Genomic DNA, 10,166 nt, shown 5'->3' with positions numbered 1-10,166 from the left:
TGAGTAATACCTTCAAATGAGTTCCTGCAGCGACAGGAGGACAATGGCGAAGTCATATTATGAAGTTATAGAAGGAGCTCTTGAACCGCTGGCGCGAACGCGTGCGCATTCCTATGGTGTCAGAGAGCGAACGACGAGTGCGCCCCCGAGGTGCGCGTCTTCGTGGAGCGCACAGAACGATCGCTGCCACAAGCTCCGCAAATCGCACGCGTGTAAGCGTCACCAGTTGCCGGCGGTTCCGCACGTTTCCGTGCGCTTTACAATGCAAAGGACCACGGAGTTTCTGAGATCGATCTATTGTATCTTACTCATGTAGTGGCTGACTGATGTGTGCGAAGGCTGCGACGGAGCGACGATCGGTTTACAGCCGGTTTACGTGAGGGACCCCGAAACCGCCGTTCGGAAGATGAGGATCTGTGTAACGGTCCACCATGGATTGCTCGTGCTTTTGCTCATCTTCACTTTGGGTGAGTCGCCAGCTTGATATGTTTCTTTGTTTAGTGCGAACCCCGATATCCGTAGCTCGAAATTGCCTAATGTTACCGCTAAAAAACATTACACTGGATGCAACATTAGCTGAAGATTTCCGTCCGATTATAAACGAAGATTAATTGCTCTCATGATGGGGCCGCTAAAATAAAATTCCGACTATGCAACTTATTTTCAGGTGTCAGAAAGGATTCAATGGGGAAAATCGCGAGTTAAGACATTTTACTTGGTCGACGTTTGTCTATTTCTGTTCCCGCGACTTGATCAGCCATGGACATGATTGTCCTAGGGCCGACGCGCTAATAAATTAAAACTGTCTGGCGTTCCTTTTCTTCATAATTGCTAGGCATAACGCTATCAATATTAGTCACATCAGTTACTTTCAATGCTTTTTGATTTCCTTATATATATTAGCTTTCACAATGACACGCATGTCTGAGGAACGTACAACAACAACAACATATATATTGTGATGATGAAGTGGGGAGGTTTTCCACTCTAGGAGTGGAACGTACAATCACGTATGCAATTATCCTTTTTCTGACATTATAGCTCAGCGCGCGATGTTAATTCAAACGGCGAACGAGATACACTTGTTTTCTCCACGTTATCGAACCGAAATCCGATCTCTAATTGTGATTCTCTTGATGTTCCTCGAACTCCATTCCCAAATGAACAGAATAAAGAACGCGGTTTTTAGTGCTCATACACTGTAAAAAAAAAAAGAAAGAAAAAGAACTGTAAATTTACACACAAGTGACTACTAACTCTGTTATAGGCATATGTGCCGTAAAGTAATTATTGCAAAAAATTTGTTTGGAGTGCACACTGCACAGCTCCCATAAGCGAAAAAGGGGCACACTTCCATTAAAGGGATATTAAATTGCGAAAAGCCAGTCCGGAACTGTGCAGTGTGCACTCCAAACGGATTTTGTGCAACATATTGGTTACGGCACATATGCCGGCAACGGAGTTAGCAGTCACTTGTGCAGTGAAATTACGGATATTTTTCTTACAGTGTATAGCACCAGGCGAAGGTGACGTGCTACTAATCGCTGAAGTCAGGTGGAGCTCTTTACTAGTATAATGTGCCATTAAGTTTTCCTGTCCTCTGCGTGTGCGCTGGTAAGTGCGTTGGAAAGTATTTCACGCACCCGGCATTGTTGACACACCGATACGTCTGTCGATCTGCTGGCGTGCCCCAAAGTTTAGACGTCTCCAGACTCCCTGTGTCACTGACTCAGCAAGTTTCTTTCGGAGATACGCCTAAGACCCATATAGCTCACTCATGGCTCACTCGGAATCATTACTTATGGCTTCCAAAATTCCTGCTCTAAAAACACATAAAGGTAAAAATGTGTCCTGGTTTACAAGAAATATCGGATGGCGCTTGAACACTACATTGCTGGAAGTCATCTACCGAAACCTCCCACCATGCAGTCTACCAACCAACAGTCCACCTACCAGTAACGGACAGTATGAAGCATCTGCAATATGTGGCGGAGTCCACACAAAAACGGGTCGATTGAATGATGTTTGGGTTTTCAGACGATGGTCGTGATGAAGTCAGTAGGCAGGATCGCTGGCTCTACATGTAGCTAAACTTGGCGCGGCCAACGCCGCCTTTAGGCTGAAAACGGCGTGTTCGATGACTCGGCTTCCTCACTTCCCATGTCGACGATGTCGACGCAGACGACGTCAAATACAAAAGGCCTGCCATGTGATGTATACGCTCTGTTTACGATGGCGACCGATGCGCTCTATAATCTGTGAAAATCGGGGTTTCTGAAAGTAACCCTACGACACACATGTAATCGCAAAGTCCTCAGGCAGAACACCGGTACGTATCATGGAGGTCGTGCGAGTATTTATCTGCACTATCGTATAAACCGGACCATATATCGAGGTTTAAAAAGAAGAAGGGCGTGAAAAACTGCCCTCGTCTTATAAGCCGGATAGTTGACGTAGATCGGGGTTTCCGTCTGGCAACACATACGTTGTCACGTGATCAGCGCAGCATTCCCAGAGTTGTCTTTGGAAGCGGTGCAACGGCACTTTCGGTCCATGACTTGAAAACCCCAGACGAGGTAGGGAAAAACACAAACACAAACACGGTCTCAAACTCAGCTTATTTGAGCTAATTTGAGTTGTGTTTGTGTTTATCTGTTTTTGTCCCTACCTCGTCTCGGGTTTTCAAGTCATGGATCGTCACCACCAGCTCGCTTGCTACCTCACTTTCCTTTCCTTGGCACTTTCGGTTCGCGCTTCATCCACCTTCGTTCTGCAGATGCCTGCCGTCGTTCTCAAAAAACCCCCGAAGGTCGTATCCGTGAAAATATAATGAGTGGATGTCTCAAGGCAACCTGAAGACGCCAAGCGGCCGTGTACGACGGTCACCGCTCTGAACTATGTCTGAGTAGGTTTCACCAGGTTTCGCCTACGTGGCACTTCCTGAAGAAAGGGTGGTGAAAAGCTTCAGAAACTGCTGTCTGCTGTATTACCAGTGCTGTAGACGGAACCGACGACCTGTTATGGGTGAGTGACAATGAACTGTTGACGACCGAGTCAGACAAAGAACCGGGCTTGGTCCGATGGACACACCTTTTCTTTGTATATTCTACCATATCTTTGCACAATCGCAACCATTCCACGTTCACTCTTCCTTAATCATTAATGCAACGTGCCAGTCGATATTTCGTCCGCAGTTTTCTCTTCAGAAATAGGGGTCGACTTTAAACTGGGGATCGATGTATAATCCGATTTATACGACTCACCATAGCTACGCGAATAAATAAAATATGAACCCACATGAATCCTTTTCCTCTTGTTTCAGTCGGTAATTACCGTCTGCGAGGGAGTGGGAAGAGTTACCATGGGTGCCGACGATCCTTTCGTTGCTAAATACGCGTTGCTGAAATCAGTGGGCGTTTGAGTGAGGTGGTAACACATTTGCAAGCTATATTGTTGTGCTAAATCATCGTGTAAATCCACATGCTTGTGTTCGCGTTTAATTTGTTTTTGATGATGATGATGATGACTGGAGTTTTTAGGGCGCACAAGCAACTAAGGCTGTAGTGCGCCAAAACTGTCATGCATGCAGAAAAGGCATGCGTCACAAATTTCAAGATTTCAACTGTGTGACACGACCATTCGCGTGTGTTACTTGGCCAGTTTACGTTTCATACCCCAATTTTAATAACGATGCTTTATCAAGTATACAGCGTGTTCCTTTTTATCCGTTGCAGATTGTTTTAATAAAGGAGCTACGAAGGCTACACAGATGTCGTTTTTGCAGGCGGGTTACGCGGGCAGGTGGACATCCTTTGGGAAACCGCATGTAGCTACTGGACGACTAATTACCTAAAATGCATTCATTAGATTCTTAATTAGATGTGTTGGAAAGAATGCGAACGGCAGACTTGGAGGGAATCATCGTTTGAACCCACCCTGCTTTTTCTAAAAAATGCTGAAACGAGCACGTACTTTGAAATACAACTCGCCAAATTTTGATACGCAAACGAGCCGAAACCAGAACTACGCACTTCTCGAGCAGAGAAACGACATGTCCTCCGGCTTATCTGGGTCGGTGAACGGTATCTCTTGCCGTTAGATCAGCTCGATCCTACTCCTATAAGTTCCATCGTTATGAAACACGTCACCCTCCGACGCGAACTCCCGTCGCTCCTTTTGTGCTCGAGAAGGGCGTGGTTTCGGCTTAGGCATATTTGCATAGAAACATTTAGCGACTTATATCTCAAGATACGTGCTCATTTCAGGATATCTAAAAAAGAGGATGGATTCAAAATAATGAGTGGCTCCTATTTCGCATTTCCCCGAAAATATCTAATTAACACGTTATTTAATTATTTTCAGTAAATCAATGGTCTACTATACCTTTTCGACGGGATGTCCTCCTGGCAGTAGAACCCACCTGCAAAAACGCCATCGTCATAGCTCTCATTAGTTTTAACTAAAAAATCTGTAACGGACAACAATGAACCCCTTATAAATTGTACAATATAACGTAGCTGTGCTAAAATATACTGCCTCTAATGAATGTTGCGTGTAGAAATTACACTGACAGACTTATTTCAATGAAAATTATGTCTATGGTGAGAAAAGGGTTGCAAAACCATATCCATGCAGTATTTCTGATTCTGGGAAATTAACACCAGATTCATCGCCCATGATCTTATTTTTCTGGCAACGTGAAGTCGCGAGCTATCGTTACCAAATTCATATTTTAGAGCACAGCTCTTAGGCGCATGTTCCTGTGTTGAGCGTCGTCGGCGTTGTAAACGGCAAAGCGAACGAGGAGCGAAGCGAAGGATGAAAGTACGGGAAAGCGTGAGGTGGAAAGCAGCAGTTGAGCTTACGGCCAGACCGAAGAGGGCGCGAGGAGGAAAGCGAAGAAGGAGGGCACGGCGAAAGCAAAGAGGGGGCGAGGAGGAAAGTGAAGGAGGTGGGTGCTACGAGAGCATGTCGAATGAGCCACGCTCGGTCTGCGGCTTCTGCCTATATTCGCGTTTTGCACAGTGTTGTATGTAACGCCGCTGCAGTAATCGATACTTTTTGCGGTATCGGAGCGTGGGTCGCGATACTTTTTTAAATCGGCATCGAAAAAGTATTCCCGTTACAAATTTACGGTAACGCGATCTCCGTGTCGTTACCGATACCGATTCTCTTTTTTTTTGTGCCCCACCCTTTCTTCACTGACCATATTTCTTATTCTTATTCATTGGCACTGGTCCGCCTAGCGCTTGACAAGTACCAAACAGATGTTCACTTTTTCTTCGAACCTGGAGAAAATGACTAAGCTGCGCTCAACAAAGGAGTTGAGGGCAACGAACAGAGGTAAAGTCCTCGACAGTGCGCTCTGGGTTCCGCTGCTAAGCTGCTGTGCCGCACTGAGTCGCACTCATATGTACTGTGGTATTGTAACTTCGGATAGGGTTCCTTGGTGATTGAACTCCACGGTACGTGTGGGCCCGACACTAACGTAATTGTCATACTGGCCTCTGACAGCTGCCAGAGAGACTACGGCCTGGTAGGACGGCAGCAAAAGACTTTGAGAACCAGTTGTTGATAAAAGTCAAGCAAACAGTCCGAGCTACATAATAAATATGCTGTCTTTTTACTGCAAACCTGTCTTCTCCCACTTTGCTATGGTGTTCACGTAAGCGATATTTCTATGCTTCATCAACTTCGTATTTCCAACAAAAGTGCGAGGCAAAGTATCTCGTTACTGTTTTTAGTAACCGTAGCTGTGATCCGTTACTTTAAAAAAGAAGTATCGATATCGGTATTTCGATACTTGTTACTCAAGTAACGAGTATCTGTATCGGGATACCATATTTCGGTAACGGGTACAACACTGGTTTTGCATGACCTGTAGGAGGCGTATCTAAACTCGAACATGGCGGACGTTTCCAGGTTGTCGCTTGGTTTCGATTTGGAGATTTCTGAACTGCAATGTTGATTCCCGATGCGTTGAAGGCGAACGAGTGTTAAACGCAGCTCATTACTTCTGGCAGGCGTAACCGAGTTGTCCATAGAGAAGGCTAGAGTTGTCGCGTATTATTTGCGAAGTTCCGGCCTGTTTGATCAACCACACTTCGTGAAAGTGAAGTTCACGTTTACCGGTTGCGAGGCCAAAATAGTAAGCAACAAATGTTAGAAATGCAAGCACACGACAGCTGTGCTGCTGCTCTCTTACAGGTAAGATCTTCTAAGTGTGTATGAGTGTACGAATGTATTTTAGAATTTACAGGGTAATGCTGCGACACCCGTGTGTCACTTTTGCGCATGTTTTTGGGAAACCTTAACGAAACGTTGCATTCTTCCCCAAGTGATTTGACGCGCTGATTCAAATGCACAGTTCAAAACTGACTTGGTACACGTTTCCGCGCTATCCGTTCCGATTTCTTACACATAATGGCTACTCAAGTTGGAAATCAACTTGCTTTGTTTTACTCCCTCACTCCACTCTACCTTTTTGCTGCATGTAAAGTCCTAGTGCCGGCTACTGTGCTTTACAGCCCTCTACTACGGAATAACAGCACCGTCATTGAATATGGTTCGGAGCCTTTTTGCTCGTCGTCTTCGTGCTGCCCTGGTGTTCCAAGAATGACAGGTTCTTGCGGAGAATTTCTCTTTGAGGTGTGAAAGAGTGAATGCTAGACACTCCTTCCGCCTGCGTCATCATTCGTCGGGAAATTTCGTAGCCGCCCCGAGAGTGACTTGTACCGAGTGCCGCGGACGACGTGCCAGGGTCTGACTGGTTTCGTGACCGAGGTTGTAACGCCATCGGAGGCTCCGTGGTCTCTGCCGGTGCCTCCTATCTCCGTCATCTTCTCGGGTACATGGGCCAGAAGACACCATGCCCCACCTGGCTTCCTTCGCAGCCTGTCTTCTGGAACCGTAAAAGAGAATTTCTCTACTTCCGTGGTATTATGTATACACGGATGAGTCTTAAACGAACGGCGCGACTAAGTCGGTATTTGTACGAGTAATACTATTCGAGGGCGCAGTGCAAGGACGACGTATTTTGCTCCGAACTTCATCAACAACTGCGCAACTTTATACTATGGGTCACTGTGGAGAGGCATGGCGAATGATGTTTGGTTTGGTGGAACAAAAAAATCAAATGGAGAGTGTAGCGCTCATGCAGAGTGTCATTACTCCAGTTCTCGTAATTGGAAGAGAAAAGACAATATATGAAAGAACGAAAGAAAGCGGTGTTTCCTACCGAAAATATCAAGATAGCGGGGGATCCGAATAAATGAAACTCGAGAGGAGATGAGTCATTAGATGTCAACAAATCCTGTACTTATTTCGGAGGACAAATGTTATTCGGTTCCTGTAAGCTCCTGTCTACGACCATAACTTGAGAAATATTTTTCTCGTGCTCAAAAATGTCAACGCCGTACACAACATTGGGTTCTCCACTCCTGGGTATCCGGAATCTTCATGTATCAGCTCTCAATCAGCTCTTTCTTCTTCTTGCATATTACAGCTTTACTTGCCATGCCAATCGCTATTCTCCGCTCCGACGCTTTTTCTGACAAGGGGCGTGCATGACCGAAGACCTTGTCGAGACAAAATCACCCCTCCCAGCGGCGTAAAAGCACTGGTCAACATGTGGCACATGGATATGATGGGAAGGGGGAATATTCCATGCGGTTGTCGCTCCCACGTGACGAAATGTAGGTCGCACACTCTCGCTGACTCAACATCGAACTAGAGCCGTGTATAAAAATGGGAGTCTGGTCAATATGTCTGTGTGGCCATTATGTGGCCATTAGGAGTCTGGCCACAGCAGCAGCACACTGTGTGCTGGACGCTCGATACAAAAAGCTCCGCCAGGAGTCCGTAATCCATCCATTCAGCTCCTGTAAGGAAGTCGAGAATAAGAAACAGCAAATGCGAACGCAAGTAAAAGCAGCGCTAGAAAAGTACAAGCAGAGGAAGGAACACATCGCCAAAGAAGGACTGTGATAATGATAATATGTATGGTAGCGCTCCGCTGTTTGAGGTGAGCACAGAACAGGGATGTTGCGAACGAAGTCGCACTAGGCCAAATTGCAACAGGATGTCGATACAACGTATAATTGGCCTGCGGAAGGGGAGGAAAAAAAAACAGCTGAACATGTTATATCGCAATGCAAAGGACTTCTAGTGATGGGCGATATATCGAAACGTTCGATACTATCGATAGTTTTTGACTATCGATTGTTCAACTATCGAGTGAACCGGAATTTCAATATTCGCGATAGTTCGGAATTCGCGTTTCGCTCGTGGAAACCATAAATAGTTTATTCAGATCGAATTTAAAATTTTAGCATATGTCTTTTGAAAACGAAACTTTCTGAATTCGCGTTTCGATCTTGGAGGCTATCAATGGTTTGTTCACTCCGAATTTAAAATTTGAGCATGTTTCTTTTCAAAAAGAAACCGTCTGAATTCGTGTTTCGCTCGTGGAAACCATCAATAGTTTAATCAGATCGAATTTAAAATTTTAGCGTGTTTCTTTTCAAAACGAAACCGTCTGAAATCGCGTTTCGCTCCTGCAAACTATCGATAGTTTAGTTACTCGCAATTGAAAAGTGGAACATATTTTCTTGGTGCTTCCTCTGCTTGGTTGGTTTAAGCAAACTAGAGGTTCCCATCCGTTTTTCGGAAAGTAGCTCCTCTGTTCTATGTATAACCGTTTTTTTTTTTTAAATATGGTAGAGGTCCAACACTATTTCAAAAATTCCGATACTGCGTAACTATAAATAAAGGTACTTGATTAGATTAGATTAGATTAGATTAGACAATACTCCTGGGAGCAGTGACTTCTACACTTTTGCAGCAAGCGGTCTTGGACGGTGTCGAGTTGAATGTCGATAACTGAAACTATCGATAGTTTTGAGCAAAACTATCGATAGTCAATTGAGTGGTCGTCTCAACCATCCATAGTACTCCCGAGCCTTCTACATCGCGAAACTGTTAGGTCCTTCGTTGTCCGACAAGGCGCTGAGTGTCCTTGAAGATTTTCTGCATGCAACGGGGCTTATGGACATTCTACAGGATGTTTCACTTAAGAGTGACCCCTAATTATTAAGAAAAAGGTACTTGAGATAAAAATTAGAAACTTTCTGCGTCATACTTGTGAATGTTTTTGCCGCCCAAACAGTTGGTCTCCATCAGTGTACCTCATTAATTTGTCTAATTAGCTTAATCAAACTAAAAAAAATCCCAAGGAAAAGTCACGTTTTTTTTTGCGCTAATTAGAAAGCCCATGGCCACAACACCCCATTTCAGTCACAATTACAGGATCTTTCACGATCTTTCCACAAATATTCGACACCCGATAACTTGCCATCTTTGCAAGCGCGCTTTAGCCGAGACTATCGTCTCGGCCCGAAGACACTCCCACTGCGCATGAAAACAGCATGAGAAAACAGATGAAAAAAGGAGGGCGGGGACCGGGTGCAATCACGTATTTTGCCTTCACAAGCTTATCTGTTCGTAGCCTTGAGTTACCGTTAATCACAGACATCGTACGTTCTGTGCTGTTTTCTGTGTTGACCTTTCCTCCTCCCCATACTTTATGCGGGGCAACTTGAACGAGCGCGCCTTGATTTTTCGGGCAGTTTTTACGTGTTTTCGGGTGTCAAATTTTTGTGGAAAGATCGTGAAAGATCCTGTAATTGTAACTGAAATGGGGTGTCGTGGCCATGGGGTTTCTAGTTAGCGCAAAAAAAACGTTACCTTTCCTTAGGAATTTTTTTAGTTCAATTAAGCGAATTAGACAAAATAAGGAGGCACACTGATGGAAACCAACTGTTTGGGCGGCAAAACCATTCACAAGTATGACGCAGAAGGTTTCTAATTTTTATCTCAAGTAAATTAGGGGCCACTCTTAAGTGAAACACCCTGCATGACTCTTTGACTGTGTGCCGTGTGTGCCCCCAACAATTCCGACATTTTACACTCACTTGGTCGAAACTGCCACATCACCTCTAATCTGTTTGTACTTTCTGTGTGTAAGCGTACTGGGGTAGACAGTTCGAATTCGTCGAAACTGACATCCCCATTTTTTTGCTTTATCGCATCATCATCATCACCATCACTGCAACTATCGACAGTGTTTGAATGACTATCGCCTATCACACCCGGAACCAAAAGAGGAC

General features: G+C 44.9%; 1 protein-coding gene across 1 annotated transcript in view; it reads left to right on the top strand.

Annotated features, from left to right (window-relative positions):
* Positions 1-246: 246 nt before the first annotated feature.
* The window catches only part of LOC135385688 (acetylcholine receptor subunit alpha-like), a 341,733-nt gene continuing 331,813 nt past the window's right edge, over positions 247-10,166 (top strand). Inside the window, exon 1 of the mRNA XM_064615150.1 lies at positions 247-467. Within this exon, the coding sequence (XP_064471220.1) occupies positions 407-467 (61 nt within the window). The 5' untranslated portion in view covers positions 247-406. The remainder of the gene's footprint in view (positions 468-10,166) is intronic.

The sequence above is a fragment of the Ornithodoros turicata genome, chromosome 2, assembly GCF_037126465.1.
Source record: "Ornithodoros turicata isolate Travis chromosome 2, ASM3712646v1, whole genome shotgun sequence".
NCBI classification, from domain to species: domain Eukaryota; kingdom Metazoa; phylum Arthropoda; class Arachnida; order Ixodida; family Argasidae; genus Ornithodoros; species Ornithodoros turicata.
Note: the sequence above shows the minus strand (reverse complement) of the source record. Positions and strands in the feature narration are given on the sequence as shown.